Source organism: Hypanus sabinus, chromosome 30 (assembly GCF_030144855.1).
Source record: "Hypanus sabinus isolate sHypSab1 chromosome 30, sHypSab1.hap1, whole genome shotgun sequence".
Lineage (NCBI taxonomy): Eukaryota > Metazoa > Chordata > Chondrichthyes > Myliobatiformes > Dasyatidae > Hypanus > Hypanus sabinus.
Genome location: NC_082735.1, coordinates 31,738,850 through 31,760,368, shown reverse-complemented (window position 1 = coordinate 31,760,368; position 21,519 = coordinate 31,738,850). Strand labels below are relative to the sequence as shown.

The window sequence follows — 21,519 nt, the reverse complement described above, 5'->3', positions numbered from 1 at the left end:
GTATGGCCCAAACCCCAGTTCTTTCCTGTGGCAGTCACCGGAGACACTTCCCAATTTTTTTTCTGAAGAGCCAAGATAGAGAATGTCTGATGGGTCTTGATGCATAAGTTCCCCGAGAATGGGAGAAAAATTGCACCAGACCTTGCTCTTATCCTGAAGGCCACCTTTGCAAGTGGCTGCATCAAGCCTTATATTGGACCAAGTACGCAAGCACCATGTGCTGAGGTTCTTCCTGTCCCATGGTGTTGTGAAGGACGGCCCTGGCCTTGTTTCTGTGCAGTGCACCATCTGCCCTTTGTAGAAAATTTCTTTCAAAGAAGCACCTTTGATCGGAATCCATCAGTCAATGGTCAGCACAGAACAGCTTGTTCTCCCCATGGAAGTCGAAAGTGATAGGATGTTTCCTGAGTAGACACTCAAAATCATCCGACAGAATTTCCCAGTGTCAGAACTCACCAACAAGCACCAAGATCTTGCTCAGAGAAGCAGCCCTCACCTGTGGGAAGGGGCTGGAGTTGGCAGAATGTACACAAAAACTGTTTGCTAAAATATTATAAGGGAAAACCTTTGGCAGTAGTGCATTTATTGTGCATTGTGAAATAAGGCAACGACATTTTCACCATTGGAAAGTCAGGTATCCGCTATCAGCTATTGCAAATAACTCAATGGAAATATTTCAGCAAAAAAAAATCTATTGCATGAAGCCAATCTGAATCCATCTTATCAGATATAATCTACTAAAGCTATAATTAGATTGTTACAGTTGTGAACCATATTTTGAAATGGAAATACCATTTGTAATAAATTAAGTCTAATAACTGTTAATAACCTAATAACTAAATCACTCAGTGAAGGAAGATGGTTTCGTTTACTTATACTTTTAGGCACTTTTGTTACTCCATACTGGTATCATCAGAGTTTGATGAGCACAAAATCTAAAACTACATTACAAAATGTTATCTACTGTAATACGCCATTCAAAATCAAAGTCGGCAAGTTTGTTTTTTTTAAAGTTAATTTTTACAATAAGTACACTAAAAAAATTTGAGATTATCTGAATGTTCTTAAATCTTCATAGATGCAAATTGGCTACTGATTCTATCTGTCCTCTATCAATTTGTGGGCCAATTAACTGAAAACCACAGCGGTATTACAAAACTGTTTGCAAATAAAACTACATTCCAAATACAACTCTGTCAGTGATAACTTATCCTGTGGAGAATATTAAGACCAGAAGATATAGGAAAATAATTAGGCCATCACTAAGTCTGTTCTGCTATTTCATCATGGCTGATCCATTTTCCCTCTCAACCCCATTCTCCTGCCTTCTCCCTGTATCCCTTCATGCCCCGACTAATCAAGAATTTGTCAACTTCTGCCTTAAGTATACCCAATGACTCGGCCTCCACCGCTGCCTGTGGCAATGAATTCCACAGATTCACCACTCTGAAGAAATTCCTCCTCATCTCCATTCTAAAAGGACGTCCCTCTATTCCAAGGCTGTGCCCTCTAGTCTTAGACTCCTCCACCATAGGAAACGTCCTCTCCACATCCACTCTATTGAGGCCTTTCAACATTCAATAGATTTTCAATGAGGTCACCCCTCATTTTTCTGAATTGCGGTGAGTAGAGGCCCAGAGCTGTCAAACACTCTTCATATGACAAGCCATTCAATCCCGGAATCTTTTTGTGAACGTCCATTGAGCCCTCTCCAAAGTAAGCACATCCTTTCTTAGAAAGGGGCCCCTAGGGGCCTAACACTGCTCACAATACTCCAAGTGAGCTATCACCAGTGCTTTATAAAGCATCAATATTACAGCCTTACATTTATATTCTAGTCCTCTTCAAATTAATGCCGACATTGCATTTGCCTTCCTCACCACTGACTCAACCTGCAAGTTAACCTTCAGGGAATCCTGCACAAAGACTCCCAAGTCCTTTTGCACCTCGTACTTTTGAATTTTCGCTCCATGTAGAATCGTTTGCAATATTAGTTCTTCGCTCTACAGATGGCGTCAGCTTCGTGGTCTCGCTACTCATTTTACACATTGACAGAAAAATACATCTACGGACGTCTAAAGTTTCTGCATCTTCACTTTTACACAAGTCATAAGCAGATTCTATTAAATCAGATTACTATATTGTAGAATTACTTCTGTTTACACTCTCCAAAACATTTTAGGGGGAAATCACTATCCAAACTACTGCAAGAAAACAAGAAGTTGGGAACATAATAGGAACAAAATTTTTAAATAATATTGTGCATTATAATCATTAGCTATATGAAATACAAAAGGAAGAAACTAAACATGGTTATAACAGTGGAATATTCTAGAAACACTCAGGAGAGTCAGGCAGCACTCTGAAAGAGAGACAGAATTAACTTTATAGGTTGAAGACTTTTTTTTAAACCAGAATGGAGGAAGAGTGAAGACCAGTTCCAAGGTGCCTAGGGGGTGTGGAAAGATGGACAGGAAGAATCTGAGACCAGAATTACCATGGAAGCACGTGGTAGATAAATCCACTGGGTTGATAGGTTAATGATAGGTTAAATGCCCAGCGGTCCTAGTATGAAGAGAAAAAAAAAAAATGGATTGATTACCTAAAGCAGAATTAATCAGTTGTGTTGCAAAGAAAGAAAGCAAATTACCTGGAGTTGCAGAGTTGACTCCAGAAAACTACAAAGTGCCCAAATGAAAGGTGAGATGTTGTTCCTCAAGCTTATTTTGGGTCCTGTCAAGACCATAAGTCATAGAAGCAGGATTAGGATATTCAGCCCATCAAGTCTGTTCCACAATGCCATCATGGCTGATTTACTATCCCTCTTAACCCCATTCTCCCCATACCCTTTGACGCCCTTACTAATCAAGAACTTGTCAATCTTTACTTGAAATATACCCAATGACTTGGCCTCCACAGCCGACCCTGGCAATGAATTCCACAGATTCAGTACCCGCTAGTAAAGAAATTCCTTTTCCAAAGGAATGTCCTATTATGAGGCTGTGTTCCCGGTTCTAGATGCCCCCCCCCCACCCACCACTATAGGAAACGCACTCTTCACATCCACTCTATCTGGGCTTTTGAGTATTTGACAGGTTTCAATGAGACCCCCCCCCCCCCTCATTCTTCTAAACTGTAGCAAGTACAGGTGAGGGCCATCAAATGCATCTCATACTTTAACCCTTTCATTCCTGAGATTATTCTCCTGAACCTCCTCTGGACCCTCTTCAATGCCAGCACATCTTTTCTTAGATAAGGGGCCCGGAAATGCTCACAATACTCCAAATTGGGTCTCAGGACAGCCTTAGAAAGCCTCAGCATTGCATCTCTGTTTTTCTATTCTAGTCCTCTCAAAATGAATGCTAACATTGCATTTGCCTTCCTCACCACCGACTCAACCTGCACAGGTTAGGGAATCCTGCACAAAGACTCCTAAGTCCCTTTACACCTTTGATTTCTGAATTAAAACAGTGCAGGAATCCAAAGATAAAAGAACTTGGAGTGGGTGCATGAAAGAGAGTTTAAAGAGGTGGGCACAGGAAGCACAACATCATCCCTGCAAATTGAACACTGGTGCATTGCAATCTCAGTTTGCTCTCCCCAATATACAGACAAAGAATGCAAGACACCAGCTTGAAATTTTTAGCAGAATTGGCGCTTCCCTTGGATGGAGTGCTTGCATCCTCAGCCGATGGAGAAGGAAGAGCTAAACAGACAGATTAAGATTAGTTTTATTTGTCACAATACGTCAATGCATACAGTGAATTACTCCTTTTGCAGCAAGGAGCAGCAGGGTCTGAGGTTGGCCTGGGAACAGCCGGCGAGTGCTGCCACACTTCCAACATGCCCACAACTTTCTTGCCCTGACCTTACTAACTGGGGTACCTAGAGAAGACCCACACAGTCACGGAGAGAACAAGCAAACTCCTCACAGACAGCGGTGGGTGCTGTATCTCCTACAGTGAGTGCAGATGAAAATCACAGACATACCACTAAAGGAATGGTCATCTCAGAATGCTGAAAGGGGAGGGAAATCTATGTCGTGCTGGAATTTGTAAAGGCTGAATCCAGAGGCTCGTGGGGTGGAAACCGAGAGCTAGAAAAAACCCCCATCCTTGTGCAAGGGGATAGGAGGGGTGAGGGCAAAAGAAATAGTATGGTGATGGGCTCTTGTCATCCATGGAAGAGTGGAAACTAGGAAGAAGGAGGACCTACACAGAAAGTCTCATCCGAGCTGACACAATGGGCCTGAGGAGGCAGAGTGGGAATAGTCACGGTAACTGTGGGAATCTGGGGAAGGAGCCTTCACCTAAAACAGCAACTGTTCCTCTTCCACACACACCGCCCGACCTGCTGAGTATTTCCAATTTTTTTTATATTTCAGATTTCCAGCATCTGCATTTTTTCTTGCTTTTCCTAACATTCAAAGTAACAATTGTTTACATCTGAAATGTAACAAAGAAGGTTACACAGTTTTGATCAGTCCTACTTTAGTGGCTTGGGTGAACAATGCAAGAGTCAAAGGTAAAATAAGATGCTTGTTCATTTAGTATGAATAATTATTGGAAAAAATATATAATTGGTTAGCATTCACTGGAAATCCATTTTCTACATAGATAAAAATCTGTAGTTTTTTAAAAAAGATTTATTTTGACCAATAACTTCTGAAATGAACAGCCAACCTAGGCTGAGATGTGTGCCACTGGCTGGGTCTAGAAGCTTAAATGGTTTCTTTCCAAGGCATTTTGATTGCTTTGGTCTGGACCTCCCTAAAGGCAGCACCACAAGTGTTAACATCATTATTTCTCCATTTCAGTCCCACAGCAACACAGATCAAAGTTCCTTTCACAAACCAGCCTTCTTGTATTCCATCTGACTGTCAGAAGGCATGGTGTTCCGTTTCAGGGTGGGGGAGTCCCTCCTTTGGGCCGAGCTGTTTATTCTCCACGGCCCTCATGCTATCAGAGTGCAAACACATCATCTTTTTCTGTGACTCCATTGTCACTTTTCTCCCAGTCCGATGGAGATAAGCATTCGTCCGTCTGCACGTCCTGGGGGCTCACGCTGATGTCCAGAAGCTGAGGGTTTGTTCGAGACTGCGCCAGCCTGAAAGAGATCAGAATTTTACGTTAACTGCTGAGTTGCACAAAAAAAATCAACACAGAAATGTAAAAAGAAAAGTACTACTGAAAACAGTGGTTGCTTAAGCATCAAATCACCCAGGACATGTCCTGTTCTCACTGCAGGAGGTACAGGAGCCTGAAGACACACACTCAGCAATTCAGGAATGGCTTCTTCACCTCTGCCATGTGATTTCTGAATCGACTATATATATATTTACTGTAATTCAATTCTTTTCCTCTATTATTATGCATTACATTGTACAGCTGCTGCAAAGACCACGGATTTCATGACACATGCTGGTGATTCTGAAATGATTCAAATCTCCCTCAAGGAGAGTTGGATGCCAACAGATCAAAAGCATTCACTATGGTAAGAGCGCCACCTACAGGAGTTTTCACTTATTTACATAACATTTGCCAACTTGCGGACAAACATTCTTTAAATGGCAACAAGTCATAGGAATTGTATTGAAAGCAGAGGAAATTTAACTTTAGTTGACAACTGATAATCGGCTTTAAAATATATTTAGAGTCATAGAACAGCACAACACAGAAACAGGCCCTCCAGCCCATCTAGTCCATGCAATTTAAATTGCCTACTTCCCCCATCAACCCACACCAGCACCACAGCCCTCATTACCCTTACCATCCATGTACCTACCCAGACTTCTCTTAAATGTTAAAATCGAGCTCACGTGCACCAGTTGTACTGACAAATCAGTCCGGATTCTCAAGACCCTCTGAATGAGAGGGTCCCTTCCTACAATACTCCGTGCATTGAAATACACACAGCTCAGGACACAAGTCGCACCATGCCCAACCTTTTGATTCCTGACTTTGTCTGAGGTCTTACCGCACTCTGACAACCCTGAGTGAAGTAGTTTCCCCTCATATCCCCCTTAAAATTTCCACCTTTCACCCTTAATCCACGAGCTCTAGTTGTAGTCCCACTCAACCTCAGTGGAATAAAGCCAGCTTGCATTCACCATATCTATACCCCTCATAATTTTGTATACCTCTGTTAGATCTCCCCTACGTGCTTCTATGTGCCAAGGGAAAAAAGTCCTAACCTATTCAATCCTTCATTATAACTCAAGTCTTCCAGTTCCAGCAACAACCTTGTAAGTGTCCTGGGGAGGTCTGTAGTCTAGTGTAGTTGTTTTTTTTTCTGTGTTGATTTTTTTTTACGTAGTTCAGTCTAGTTTTTGTAACATGTCATGTAACACCATGGTCCTGAAAAACGTTGTCTCATTTTTACTATGCACTGTACCAACAGTTATGGTCGAAATGACAATAAAAGTGACTTGACTTGACTGTAATCTTTCAACCTTATTTACTGCAGGTAGGTGACCAAAATAGCACACCCTACTCCTATTTAGATGGGTACATGGACAGAACAAGGTTTTAAGAGAGAGTTTAACTTTGTTTATCAAATATTTGGTCCATTGGCCTTTATAAATCAAAGCATTGAGTATAAGAGTTGGAATGTTATGATGAGCTTGTACAAGACATTGGTGAGGCTGAATTTGGAGTATTGTGTGCAGTTTTGGTCACTGAATTACAGGAAGGATATTAATAAGGTTGAAAGAGTGCAGAGAAGGTTTACAAGGATGTTTCCGGGAGTTGAGAAACCGAGTTACAGAGAAAGGTTGAATAGGTTAGGACTTTATTCCCTGGAGCGTAGAAGAATGAGGGGAGATTTGATAGATAAAATTATGACGGGTATAGATAGAGTGAATGCAAGCAGACTTTTTCTACTGAGGCTAGGGGAGAAAAAAAAAATCAGAGGACATGGGGTTAAGGGTGAAGGGGGAAAGTTTAAAGGGAACATTAGGAGTGCTTCTTCACACAGAGAGTGGTGGGAGTGTGGAATGAGCTGCCAGATGAAGTTGTAAATGCAGGCTTACTTTTAAGATTTAAGAAAAACTTGGACAGGTACATGGATGAGAGATGTATGGAGGGATATGGTCCAGGTGCAGGTCAATGGGACTAGGCAGAAAAATGGTTCGGCACAGCCAAGAAGGGCCAAAAGGCCTGTTTCTGTGCTGTAATGTTCTATGGTTCTAAATGGACATCAAAAACATTCAGTGGAATGCGACAATCTACACAGCCCGAGGATAAGTGCTGGGGGCAGCCTGCAAGCTTCTCTAAGCTACTGGCGCCAACAGAGCACACTCACAACTCACTGACCGTAACTCGTAGGCCTTCGCCACATAGGAGGGAACCAGAGTAACATGGAAGCGCAGCGGTTAGCACGGCGCTTTTACAACTTGTAACGGAGTTCTGCCACCGTCGGTAAGGAGCCTCTGTACATTCTCCAACCGGAATGGTGAGATTTTCCCTCCCACAGTCTACAGACGCACCGGGTAGGTTCATTGGTCATTACGACCTGTCCCGTGATTAGGTTAGGGTTAATCAGGGTTGTCGGGGGTTGATGGGGCGGCGTGGCTCGAAGGCTTGGAAGGACCTTCTCCATGTTTTAACGCTAAATAACAACAAAAAGAAGAATCATAGGGCAAATGTACAAATTCCTTACAGACAGTGGTGGGAATCGAACCCCGATTGGTGATGCTGCTACCGGGGAGCGATTGCACCAACTGTCGCAACCATGCCTTCCTTTTAGAGGGATATGGGTCAAACGCAGGCAGGTGGGACGAGCTCACTTTGAGAAGTCGGGCTGAAGGGCTTGTATTCATGCCGAACCACTCAATGACTCTAACAGTGAACAAGGCAGCGCTGTGTCTTCTGTCATAACAGGGCCGCACTGTCGCACAGTGGTTAACCTAATGCTTTAAAGCGCCAGCCAACCCGGGTTCAATACCCGCCGCCACCCGTAAGGAGTTTGTACGTTCTCCCTGTGATCGCCTGGGTTTCTCCCACAGTCCAAAGACCTACTGATTGATGGGTTAATTGGTCATTGTAAATTGCCCCATGATTAGGCTAGGATTAAATCGGGGAATGCTGGGCAGGGCAGCTCGAAGGGCCAAAAGGGCTTATTCCAAACTGTATCCCCATAGATAAATAAAAATAATAATATTGACACGAAATCACCATGACTACAGCTTGCTTTACACTAGAGACCACCTCTATTGCCGACAGTAATAGAACACACTCACTGATGGGAACACGTCACGATCGGCAGAGCACCCTGGGTGAGACAGAGGGTGAGGCCGGATAGGGCTCCATTTTAAATACAATGACGTCAGAAGAGATTAAAGCATCAGCAGTGGCGGCTAACGTCAAACAAAACGTGTTTGGGTGGTGGTTGAGATGAGAGGTGACATACAAACAAGGACAAACATGGGAAACTCTGCAGTTGCTGGAAATCCGGAGAAACACACACTCAAAATGATGGAGGAACTCAGCTGGTCAGGCCGCATCTGGAGAAGAGTAAACAGTCAACGTTTCAGGCTAAGACCCTTCTTCAGGACCAAGGACACTTCCTTAGTCCTGAGGACAAAGGATGATTAGCAGATGAGCTGCAGGAGCATCTTAGAAAGAAGCTGGAACCATGACAGCAATAGTCAAGCAGGTTTCGGCATAGATGGACATTCCACTGGCCCTGTAAATAGCTGTGACATCTTTACTTAAAATACTCTCCTACAGCAGTGGACAACTCAGAATCTGGTTTCTTTAAAAGCTGCATCAGGTTCATATTGCATTTGTTTCCACAGCAATTAAAATTGGAAGGGAATACTCAACATTGTGCCTCGAGTTTCCTCCGTCTGCATCTTAACCTAACTCCCTTTTCACACTGCGGTTTTATAGTTCCACAATGTTGCAATTCTAGAACTGTTGCACAGACACTGAGCACATCTACAAGCAGTGCTGCCACAAGAAAGCACGATCCATCATCAAGGACAACACCCTCCACCCCCAACCATCCTGGTCATGCTCTCTTCTCACTGCTGCCATCAAGGAGGAGGAACAGAAGCCTCAGGACTCACACCACCAGGTTCATGAACAACCATCAGGCTCTTAAACCAGTGGGGATAACTTCACTCAACTTCACTTGCCCCATCACTGAGATGTTCTCACAACCTATGGACTCGCTTTCAAGGATTCTTCATCTTATGTTCCTGCTATTTACAGCTCAATTATTTAATATTATTATTCTTTCTTTTTGAATTTGCACACCCAGCCCAAGACACCAGGCAAGTGTGCGTCTTCAGGCTCCTGTACCTCCTTCGCTAATAGTAGCAATTATTGATTCTCTCTCTACCTTGCGGCATCTTGTCGTTCCTTTATCAGTTGTCTTTCTTTTTAATGGGATGGAGATGCTAGCTGGATGCTCAACCTAGCAAGGGTCGAAAGCGAGCAAGGAGCCGGCCGAATTCGAACCAGGGACCACACACCTTGAAGTCCTGTGCAGATGCCACAGCACCAGCAGGCAGTTAAACAGAGGAAATACAGGCACCAGAAATCAGTTGACGTTTTGGGCCGAGACCCTTCATGGCCCAAAATGTTGACTGTTTACTCTCTTCCATAGATGCTGCCGGAGCTCCTCCAGAATTTTGTGTCTATTGCTTTGGATTTCCATCATCTGCAGATCTTCTTGTGTTTGCAGTTACCAAAAATACTCAGCAAGCTTACCAGCATCTTCATAAAAAAACATTCTGTGCAAAGCATCAAATCAACAGCGTTTATGACATCACAAAAAAGGAAGTCAAGAAATTGCATTTGGTATTTTCTTATACTCAGTGTGACGGTCCACTTTCGTGTTATTTTCCCCAGATTTAACTATCGAACTAATTTCAGGCTTATGAATAAAACTCATGGTGAATGGATTTCCAAACCTAAAATGAGTGATATGGTAGCAAAGACGATTTTGTATGCAAATCAATTAGTCACATAGATGAGCCACATTCCATCTGCACAACAGGATAACTTAGTCACATTGGCAACAGGCAATGAATGTCAGCAGGGATGAAGCCCGCGTCAAGTATCACAGCACAGACTCAGTGGAGAGATGAAGATGTGCCGAGCTGGCTGGCTGAACAATTTAAAACATACAAGTGATTTATTTACCTTCAGCTGGGTCAAAGCTGTCCAGACTGCAGCTTGGAAAAGTCAGAAGCAGACAGAGATGAGACAGGCACACAGTAATGTGAACTGGTCGGCGTGACAAGTGCTCAGCAGGCCAGTTTACACATTGGTTAGACACTCAAAGCAAAAGAGGAGGGAGTTTTGTTTTACCTTGCAAAAGCCTCATCCAGATCATCATTCATTTCCTAAAAACAAACAAAAGTAGTGTTTTTATAAGACCATCAAGTCTGCTCTGGCATTTGATTTATTTTTCCTCTCAACCCCATTCTCCTGCCTACTCCCCATAACCTTTGATCCTCCTCCGATCAAACTCCACTCTAAATACACCCAATGACTTGGCCTCCACAGCGTTCTGAGGCAACAAATTCCGCAGATTCACCAACCTCTGGCTAAAGAAATTTCCCCTCATCTCTGTTCCAAGTTAGAGATTCCCAACCTTTGCTATGCCACGGACTCCTACCATTAACCGAGGGGCCTTTGGGCCCACACCTGTTCTAAAGGGACACCCTTCTGAAGCTGCGCCCTCTGGTCCTAGACTTCACCGCTCTTTGAAACATCCTCTCCACATCCACTCTGTCTAGGCCTTTCAATATTCAGTAACCTCCAGTGAGATTTCCCCCCCTCATTCTTCTAGAGTCCAGTGAGTAATGGTGGATAGATGATTCAAATAGTACACCTGTGTGACGGAGGGTTAATAGCACAGCATAAAGGAGTTTATTTTGGGCAAGATGATGGTGTGTGCTGGAGAAAGAACATTAAAAAGAATCTGCCTGAAGGGGGTGATCAGCAAGGAAAGTAGCTCATACTTAGAATGATCTCAAAGTCATTCTAGTGGCTACAGACCAGAATTACTGGTCTGGACGTGTATGAGTTGTGTGATATTGGCAGGGGTGGGTGGAAGGTTGAACAAGACACCAAACTAATTGTTAGGATCAGCATTTAGACAGGTGGGGAGTATGACGGAGCAGTCTGCAGGAGTGGAGAAGGGGATTGGGATTCAGAACAGACCAAAGCAGTCCCCTGCCTCCTGGCCCACCAGGAATTCTTCTCCACAACAATTGCCTTTTCTCACTTAACCTTTATTTATTTGTTAGATTATTTAGCAATACAGCATTGAGTAGGCACCTCTGGCCCTTTGCGCTGTGCCATCCTAGCAAACCCACAACTCCAATTAACCCTGACCTGGTCACGGGACAATTTGCAATGACCAATTAACCTACACAGTACATCTTCGTGGGAGGAAACCAGAAAGAGATCACACAGGCATTCCACGGGGAGAACATGCGGCGACTCCTTACGGAATGGTGCTGGAATTGAACTCTGAACTCGGGAACTCCCCGAGCTGTAATCGCGCCACATGAACTGCTACGATATCATGGCACCAAAGGTCTACTGGGAATCCCAAGGTCTGGGGTCACCCGTCCGCCCGGAGTGAAACCTGCAAAGCAGGCATTTTGTGGCCATCCCCTTCAGAACACAACGCATTATCAATGCTAATCTGCCCCTTAGAGTTCCTTCACTCACTTCAGTTACCTCCATAAGGTTCAGCAGCTGCTATTTTGTACCAGGTTGCTTAGAACTCCAACCTATACTCCCAATTCCATGTCCTCAGCTCGGTTAAAATTGCCCCTTGCTGGGTTGAGTTGTTCATGGATCTTGGCAATTTACTTGCAAACATTTCCTCACCGTATGAGGAGGCATCATCTACACATCATCATCAATAAGTCCGCTGCGTCCCCCGAGTGCTCGGCCTTTATATACTTATCATCAGCTGACTGGTCATCATTTCGGAAACTCAGCTGCGACATAGGGAGGAAATCTTGTCGCTGATTGGCTGTGTGGCGAACTTCACAAGCTGCGGTCAGGAATCTTGCCCACGCTCGGTCATAAAGAGGGTCGAGGTCTACAGGTTGGTCTAAGGATTGTTCACAAAAAACCACGCTTCTAGGAATTCCCTTGCATGCCGCTTGCACCATGACTTTCACTGTTGCCCAGTCGAATTTGTGTCCCTCTCGATCTTTATAAGGAGAGACTAGGGAGAGTTCATCATGGCGTTTTACAACTAGATGGTGTTCACAGATCCTTGTGGATCATTTCCCCCTCGTTCCTTGAACAATTCTGCAAACTGACATGTAGATCTTCATCCTATTTGTGAGCCAATGCAGGCCAAATTCCAGACCACAATGCGCGAAGTTCGCCACACAACCAATCATCAACGAGATTTCCTCCCACATCATAATTGAGTTTCCAAAATGCCGACCAATCAGCTGACTGATAGCCATATTAAGGCCAAACATTCGGAGGATTCACCACAATCGACAGCACACCGAAGATGACTCCCCGTATGGTGATGAAACGTTTGCAAGTAAACTGCCAAGATCAGTGAACAGCTCAACCCAACTATCAACTGCCCGAGCTACACATTTTCCAAATTATTGCCTCTTGTGTTTCTGCTTGAGGATCACTTGGGAGCTGTAGCCAAGTGCCTCACAAAAAGAGTATTTACTTCAGAGGCAACCCACGCAAAATGCTGGGGGAGCTCAGCCGGCCAGAGAAGAGTAAACAGTCAGTGTTTCCGGCCGAGACCCTTCACCAGGACTCTGGAAAGGTCGACTCTTTACTCTTTTCCTCGCCTGCTGAGTTCCTCCTGCACTTTGTGTGTGTGGCTTTGGATTGCCAACATCTGCAGGTTTTCTCATATTAGGAAAAGTATTTACTCGTGCAACACTGAGGATCATAAGAATTGAAGGAAACGCGTTCAGGGTTGTGTCTGAGGTGCACCTATTAGTTCCTTCTACAATTCTTTTCTAAGACTTTATTTCAAGTGCAGTGAAGCAGGATTCCTCCAGCTATAAGCTGATGACTAACTATGCTGTCTTCCTTGGTCTTACCCACACAAGGTTGTCACTGATCGAGTACTGTTTATCTGCATTGGAGAGCTCACTTCTGCGGCTTGCTGGCTTGGCTCCTTCTGTTAAGTCCAACAAATCTGCCGTGGCCACTTCTGCAGGGAAGTTTAAAACAACATAATGTATTACTTGTTAACGAATGGCCCAGCCACCACAGAAGCCAAAAAGGAGACGTAATGCGTATAAAGTCTCAACAGGGATTGCCACTCCCACTCCACATCCAAAGAACAAACAGGTTTGACAGTCAGAGAATGCAACCATGAACATCACTGCAAGCTCATACGGAGGTAGGAAAGTGTCCTCAAAAAAATAAAGCTTGAATTAATCATGTGCAAAAGGACACTCACCTCCTGCATTTACCCCCAGTTAAAAAAACTAGTTGAATTTAATAGCAATTGAGCAAGACATTGCAAGGAGAGCAGCATATGTAAATACTGTCTTGTCCATGCCACCTCTGAGCTATAAACATACAGGACCAGTGTGTGGTTAAGTGCCTTGCTCAAGGACACTCACGCTGCCTTGGCTGAGGCTCGAACTAATGACCTTTAGATCACCAGCCCAAAGCCTTAAGCACTTGGCCACGTTGACTGTATGAACAAAATTGCCTTTACTACGAATTAAGAATCCTACGCTGTGGATGGTGAGTTTAAAGATTCAAAATATTACGGCCTTCAGGCTCCGAAGTATTGTTCATATGCTGCAGTTATTGCACACGCCCTTCTTTTAAAGCAGAAATTTGAAAGCAAAATCCACAGACTGCACTGCTTTGTCACTAGACTGGAGCTTCATGAGAGGAAAATGGAGGACAGAGCAAAATAGGAGCCACTTACATTAGCACCAGGGGTTCCCAACCTGGTCCATGGACTCATTAATGGCATTGCTCCATGGCATAAAAAAGGTTGGGAACTCCTACCTTGGGCTCTTCAGATCTTTGCTCTTCATGGTTGGGATCAAAGTTCAAAGTAAATTTATAATCAAAGAACATATAGCACTGTACAAAAATCTTAGGCACCCTAGGTTTTTCTCCCCCATATGGTTTCAGACGGTATGGCCACCACAGAGCCCTGATCTCAACCACATCGAGACTGTCTGGGATTACCTGGAGATTCAGAAGCAAGCAAGACAGCCAAAGACTGCAGAACTGAGGCAAGTTCTCCAAGATGCTTGGAACAGCCTACCATATGATTTTCTTCTAAAACGGCCTGACAGTGTACGGAAGAGAATTGATCCACTTTTAAAGGCAAGTGGTAGTCACACCAAATATTCACTCGATTTAGTTTTTTACTGTTTACTGCTCTTTATAGTAAATGTTTTGATATTTAGAAACTTGTTTACTTCATTATTTTTAAAGCACCTTCACTTTACAGAATTTTTTTTACATGTGCCTAAGACTTTTGCACAGTTCTGTAAATATCACCACGTACTACCTTAAGATTCATTTTCTTGTGGGCATTCACAGCAGAACAAAGAAATACAATAGAATCAATGAAAAACTACACACAGACGACTGACAAAGAATCATAGTGCATAAGAAGACAAACTGTGAACATACAAAAATATATTATTAATAATAAATAAATGGTAAATAAATAACACTGAGAACTTGAGCTGCAGAGTCCTTGAATGTGAGCCCATAGGTTGTGGAATCAGGTCAGTGGTGAGGTGCGTGAAGTTATCCACACCGGCTCAGGGGCCTGATGGCTGATGGATGACGACAGGAATCACAGGTTAAAAAAAAACCCTACCTGTTTTGAAGTGGTTATTGATTGATCTTTCCAGTGGAGGTTTATCAGCTGCCCCACTGACAGAAGACCCAATTGCTGCTCTTTTCTCTTTCTCTACAAGCAAACAGAATAACACAGCCTTCACACAATGGAAATAAAACCATTGCAAATCTCAAAATCAAACGTACTATCAAAGTACGTATATGTTAAGAAGCCTTATGAAATGCTTGCTTTTATTAGTTGAGACACTGAGTTCAAAAGGCAGGAGGTGATGTTGCAACTTTATAAAACTCCGGTTCTGCCACATCTGGAATATTGCGTACAGTTCCGGCTGCCCCACCCTTGGAAGAATGTTGAGGTGTTGGAGAGGGTGCAGAAGAGGTTCACCAGGTTTAGAGGGCATGTCCTATCACGAAGGGCTGGATAAACTTGGGTGCCAAAGGCTGTGGAGAGATCTGATGGAGGTTTACAAGATTATGAGAGGCACAGAGAGAGTATGAGAGTATCTGTTTCCCAGGATTAAAATGTCTAATACCAGAGGGCATTCATTGATGGTGAGAGGGGGTAGGTTCAAGGGGGACGTGAGGGGTAAGTTTTTTACTCAGAGAGTCATGGATGCCTGGAATGCTCTGCCTAGTGTGGTGGTAGAGGCAAATAGAGGCTTTTAAGAGACGTTTGGACATGGAGCAAGGAGGATGCATGGTGTAGGTCATAGGACTTAGTGTTTGGGTGTTTTTGATTTGCTTTTTAGCTGGCTCAGCACAACATTGCGGGCCGAATGGCCTGTTCCTGGGCTGTTCTCTTTTATGTACTATATTATATACTACTTTGAGATTCATTTTCTTGCAGGCATTTACAGGAAAGTAAAGAAATACAGTAAAACTTACCCTGAAATGCCTGCGAAAAATGCTATGGACCTATTTCTTTCCATGAATCCACTAGGTAAAGGCTTAATATCAATCATCCGAGATAAACTAGTGGCCTTACGACGGGCCCCCATGGATAAAACCAAAATGGCCTGGGAGCAGGATTTAAATATCTCCTTTTCTGAGGAGAGCTGGGATTCAGTTCTCAAATCGGTTAACTCAACCTCTCTTTGTGCTCGCCACTGCCTTTTACAGTTTAAGATTGTTCATAGAGCCTGTATGTCTAAATCTAAACTATCTCGATTCTACCCTAGCGTTAGTCCGCTCTGTGATAAATGCAAGAGGGGCGTGGCCTCTCTCATCCATATCTACTGGTTCTGTCCTAGCTTGGAGAAATTCTGGAAAGATGTCTTCACTACGTTATCATGTATTCTGAATCAGCACCTAGAACCAAACCCCTTAATTGCTCTGTTCGGCTTTTGGGGCGAGACAGATTTATGTCTGGGTCTGACCAAATGCCAAATATTATCCTTTGCCTCTCTTCTGGCTAGACGCTTGATCCTCCTCAGATGGAGAGATGCTGCCCCGCCCACTCATGCTCAATGGCTTAACGACATCATGGCCTGTTTGGACCTCGAAAAAATTCATTATTCAGTTCTCAATTCAGATCTAAAGTTCCATAAGGTCTGGGGACCTTTTTCTTTTCGGTCCCTTGCTTTCAGCTCCTTTTTTTATTCTGATAGAAGGCATTATTATCCTCTGTTGCTGAGTGTATTCACAGTCTGGGAGCTTGGCTGTCCTGACTTATACTCTCTATATTGTGTTGTGGTTGGTCTGGAGTTGCTGTTGTTTTTCCTTGTGTTGTGGGGCTTGGGGAGGACACTAAGCTTACTTGTCTTTAATTTAGGTGCCTTTTTTTTTGCTAAATTCTCTTTCTTTGTAGCATATTGTTATTGTATGCTTAATTTTTGCACTATTTTAATGTTCCTCATTGGGATTTGGGGTTTTTAATTTGTAAAATGTTTTGAAAAATTAATAAAAAAAAAATTAAAAAAAATACAGTAAAACTTATGAGAAAACATCATCAAAGACTGCGAAACAACCATTGTGCAAAAGAGGACAAATTGTGCAAATTTTAAATAATAACTGATACCGGGAACATGAGTGGTAAAGTCCCTGAAAGAGAGTCAGTAGGTTATAGAATCAGTTCAGTGTTGTGGTTTGTAAAGTTATCTACACCGGTTCAAGAGCCTGATGGTTGTTGAGTAATAGTTGTTCCTGAATCTCATGGTGTGGGACCAAAGGCTTCTGTGTCTTCTGCTTGATGGTGGCACGGAGATTAGAGCAAGGCCTGGATGGATAGAGGGGGTCCTTAATGATGGACGCAGCTTTCTTGTGGCAGCGCTCACTGGTGGGAGGGCTTTGCTCTCAGAGCAGACACACTATATTCTTAAGAGCGTTCAGCTTTGAAATCGTCATGAGGCATACAAAACAGAACTGTGAATGTGCGACGGGAAAGAAAAAAATTAAACCAAAAATACAGCACTGGAGCTCTCTAGCCAGGGTGTCTGGGGTGCTGGAGGATTTGGCATTACATTGAAACTGATGAGGATCTGCCTCATTCTGAAGACCAAAGAAACAGTTGAGATTGCAATTGCCTAAAATTAAAAAGTAAATCAAACTCCCCTGATAAATAAACGGTGTTTCTTTTTTCAATTCAATTGAATACAGAGATAAGTATAGTAAAAATTGAAAGTTTTAAATACAACAAGATTGCAACATTGGAACAGCAAGTTGCTGGTCTCCCACTCTCGTTGTGGGAGGAGCGACTTCTCTCTTGCTGGAGAGAGAGAGAGCCTGGCTGGGATACCGAAGTGCTGGGTTATGGACTGCAGTTTTGATGGATCCTGGAGATCGAGGTTTTTTTTTGGAGGTGGCTTTTGCTTGTATGGTAGGGGGTGGGGGGCATCAGTCTGCTGGCCCAAGTAGGAGGGAGAGGGGTTTTGATGCTTTTGCTGCTGCAAGGGGCAGACTTTGGGGCACTAATGCTTCTATCATTCATACTAAGTGATTTCTTGTTTCATGGATGTCTGTGAAGAGTAGGATTTTCATTCTCTGATATTAAGATAAACCCTAGAGCCTTTATTAAAAAGAAAGTCACTCTGTAATAATTATACAGTGCATTGCTAAAGATGAAAGCAAAACACCAGTCTGCTACCTAGAGTACACCTAACAAAGGAAAAGGCTTGAACTGTCATCTCCATCTCAAGCCAGTGCATAATCCATCAGTGAACAGCAATATAATTAAATTTCACACCTTCCGACGAGGAGGATGATTAAAAGCATCAACAAGATGTGAAAAACAAGCCTTTCCCGTCACCTACTTAAACACAATTGCTTGGTCTTCTGATGTTGCTAGCATAAGTCAACCTCAAAACTGAAATGATGGGAACAATTTCCCTGATGAAGTTATTTTGGGTGTGTGGGGGGGGGGGGTGGGAGAGACAAATAAACATTATACTGCAGATGATCATTTCTTGCTGAGAGGGCAAGACATGATTCATTGCCCCTGAGACTAAAGGATAAACTGGATCAGCTGTGGTTGCTCATCGCTGTTGATCACAGACAGGAGCAGAGCATGAATCTTTTTCCCGGCCTCTGCGGTTCTTCTCCAGCCTTGGATGAATATGTCAGGTAAAATCAGAGACCTTCTGCTGCCACGTGCTGCTGACCAAGTCTGGCTAAGGCAGACTTTTTCAGGTCAAACTTTAAAGCACAAGAATGTCTGCAGATGCTGAAAATCCAAAGCAACACACACAAAATGCTGGAGGATCTCAGCAGCATATATGGAAATGAATAGATAGTCTATGTTTTGGGCCAAGACCCCCCTCCCCCTTTATTCCCCTCTCCAACCATTTACTTTGTCTCACCTGCCTGTTACTTCCCCGTGGGTTCCTTCTTCCCTCCCCTTTCTCCTGTGGTCCACTCTCCTCTCCTAGCAGATTCCCTCTTCTCACCTTTGACCTTTCCCACCCACCTGGCTTCACCTATCCAGCCAGCCTCCTTCCCCTCCCTCCACCTTCTTGTTACCCGGCATCTTCCTCCCTTCCTTCTCAGTCCTGAAGAAGGGTCGCGGGGCCAAAATGTCGTTTCCGTGGATGCTGCCTGACCTGCCGAGTTCCTCCATCATTTTGTGTGTGATGCTTGTAGTTGTTCAAACCAACTTCTAAAAGTAGAGACAGAGTTGAAGGAGTTAGCATCCTTCATGTGTGGGATCCAAAAGAGCCATCTTCCTTCCTCGTGACATTGAGCAGAGGACCAGGGACGAGGGACTCCTCTCTATCAGCAATGATAACAGAAATACACACAGAGATCTGAAAAACTTATTCTAAATGTAACACATACAAGCTGCTGGAGGAACTCAGCAGGTCAGGCAGCATCTATGGAAATAAACAAACGGAATACGTTTCAGGCCAAGACCCCTTCTTCAGGACGGGAAAGGAAGAGGGAAGACACCAGAATTAGAAGATGTGGGGGGGGGGGGGAAGGGGAACAAGGATAGCTAAGGTGATAGGTGAACCCAAGTGGGTGTGAAAAATATTTTTTTATTTATTCATTGACATACAGCGTGGAGTAGGCCTTTTGGCCCTTCGTGCTGTACTGACCAGCAACCCTCCCCCCCAATTTAATACTAGCCTAATCACAGGACAATTTACAATGACCAATTAACCTAGCAACTGGTATGTGGGAGGAAACCAGAGCACCTGGAGGAAAACCACGCGGTCAGGGGGAGAACGTACACATTCCTTACAGGCAGTGGCGGGAACTGAACCAGAGTTGTTGGTACTGTAAAGCATTGTACTGGCCACTGCGCTACCATGCGATTATCAAAGGGACAACAACAGCAACAAAGGTATCACAACGTTAATGGCACTTGAGTTCAGAGGCAGCTTGTTTTAATTGCAGAACCATTTTGTTGCAACTATAGAGGGGTCAATAACAAAAATCTTTTTTTAAATGTTAATTTTCATCATCATCATTTGATAACGAAAACCCACCTTCTTTGGCAGCTTGCCAGAATTCGAAAGCTATTTTGAAAGCTTGGGCCACGGTTAATGTCACTGCCTGAGCCTAGGAAGACACAACAGATTAATCAGGGTCAGGTAGCATTCCTGCCTATCACAGGCATAATGGAGAAAGGAAATCTCTTCAAATTTTCATAATATCACAAGCTTTTCTGTTGGATTAACCAAAATTGTGCGATCACTTTACCTAAATTTAGCATTGTAACTTTCCACCATCTTCACAACAACCTCCAGCACGGACTGGTGAGGAAATGTAAGATCATGAGCTGACAAGAAACTATCTCTGAAGGAAGGAATTTGGAAAATGTATAATTCAGGTGGACGATGGTTAGGTTGAGTTGGTCTCCTATCTTGTCAATTTACTTGCAAATGTTCCATTAGCATGTCTTATTTTTACAAAATTTCTTTATAACAAATATCGGTGCTATACAATATATACAAAACACTGACTAACACAATGACTTCACTACACATTACACATTAAACCAAAATGTTCCCATCTCTATCAATGATGGCATTTACACCCCGCGGAGCCCAGCGGTCCCGGAACACCTCTAAGGTCGCCGTGGACTGCGCGCGTTCCTTAGCACGTCAGGAGACATCGTCAGAGCACAATTAACAGTGCATTGTTGATGTCTCCTCGCGTGGTGATGAAACGTCTGCAAGTAAATTGCCTAGACTGGAGAACAACTCAACCCAACCACTGAATTTAATTTGTTGACTGATGACACAAAAAAAAACACTACCATGAAAGATAACAGGATTCCACTTTCGTAATTCTACCAGGTATACATTCCAGAAAGGGAAAAAAAAAATCAGAAACTGAACAAAAATGATCCTTGATCTTCGAAAGGCATGCATTTCAAATGTACTGTACAGGCATCTCCTTAGCTGTGCTGCCTGAACTTCTTGCTTCTAATGACAACATCTGCAGTTCTCCTTAGTGACACACTGAGGGGTGGAAATGGAATCCTCGTTACAAATACAGAAATACAGAACCTGATCTGGTCTCATGGGGATCCTTTTGGAGATAACAATGTGATGTATTTTGACAGAGCCCATAATTCAGGCGCTTTTTTTTAAAACAAAAAGAGGACAAGCCCTGTCTGGGATTAATTAGAGACAATCAGAGAAGAATTTTTAGTATTTTTCCTCAATAGATTTAATCTCAGCTCTTTGCAGCCACAGCTGACAGTGGCACAGTTTACATAGCAACTGGTAATCTCCAAAACAAACCAGTACAGGGTGAGAAAAAGGCAGATAATGTCTGCAAGATTGCTTTGAATAACCATTCGCATTGCTCATGCCACTAATTAGGAGAGAAACATAAAGGCTTAGGCTACGTCCACACTACACCGGATAAATCCATAACCGAAGCTTCTTCTCTTCGTTTTTACCCTTCGTCCACACTAAAACGGCGTTTTCGTCCCCCAAACCGAAGCTTTTCGGTAACGCTCTCCAAAGTGTGTATTTTTGAAAATGCTGGATTGGCCGGATCAGTGTGGACGGGGTAACCGGAGAAATCTGAAAACGCTGTCAGACGGCAGCGCGCTATTTCATTGTTTTCCTGAACACAACTTAACAATTTCAGAACAGACAGCAACGAATCTGATGCCAGAAGAGTTAGAGAGGTACTCACCAAATACTTTGACCCATAACTTACTGAATAAGTAAGTATACTCACTTTCCCGTTTTCTGTCCTTGCTCGTATGAAGTTGGTTTGCCTATTTATACAAGTACTTCTCTGACAATAGATGTGTAACAGC

At 43.4% G+C, this 21,519-nt stretch overlaps 1 protein-coding gene across 1 annotated transcript in view; it reads right to left on the bottom strand.

The window, feature by feature from the left end:
- Positions 1–3,095: 3,095 nt before the first annotated feature.
- The window catches only part of ldlrap1b (low density lipoprotein receptor adaptor protein 1b), a 77,041-nt gene continuing 58,617 nt past the window's right edge, over positions 3,096–21,519 (bottom strand). Inside the window, exons 5-9 of the mRNA XM_059954552.1 lie at positions 19,727–19,799; positions 14,824–14,916; positions 13,061–13,173; positions 10,320–10,354; positions 3,096–5,106 (exon numbers count right to left, since the gene is read on the bottom strand). Of these exons, the coding sequence (XP_059810535.1) occupies positions 4,962–5,106; positions 10,320–10,354; positions 13,061–13,173; positions 14,824–14,916; positions 19,727–19,799 (459 nt within the window). The 3' untranslated portion in view covers positions 3,096–4,961. The remainder of the gene's footprint in view (positions 5,107–10,319; positions 10,355–13,060; positions 13,174–14,823; positions 14,917–19,726; positions 19,800–21,519) is intronic.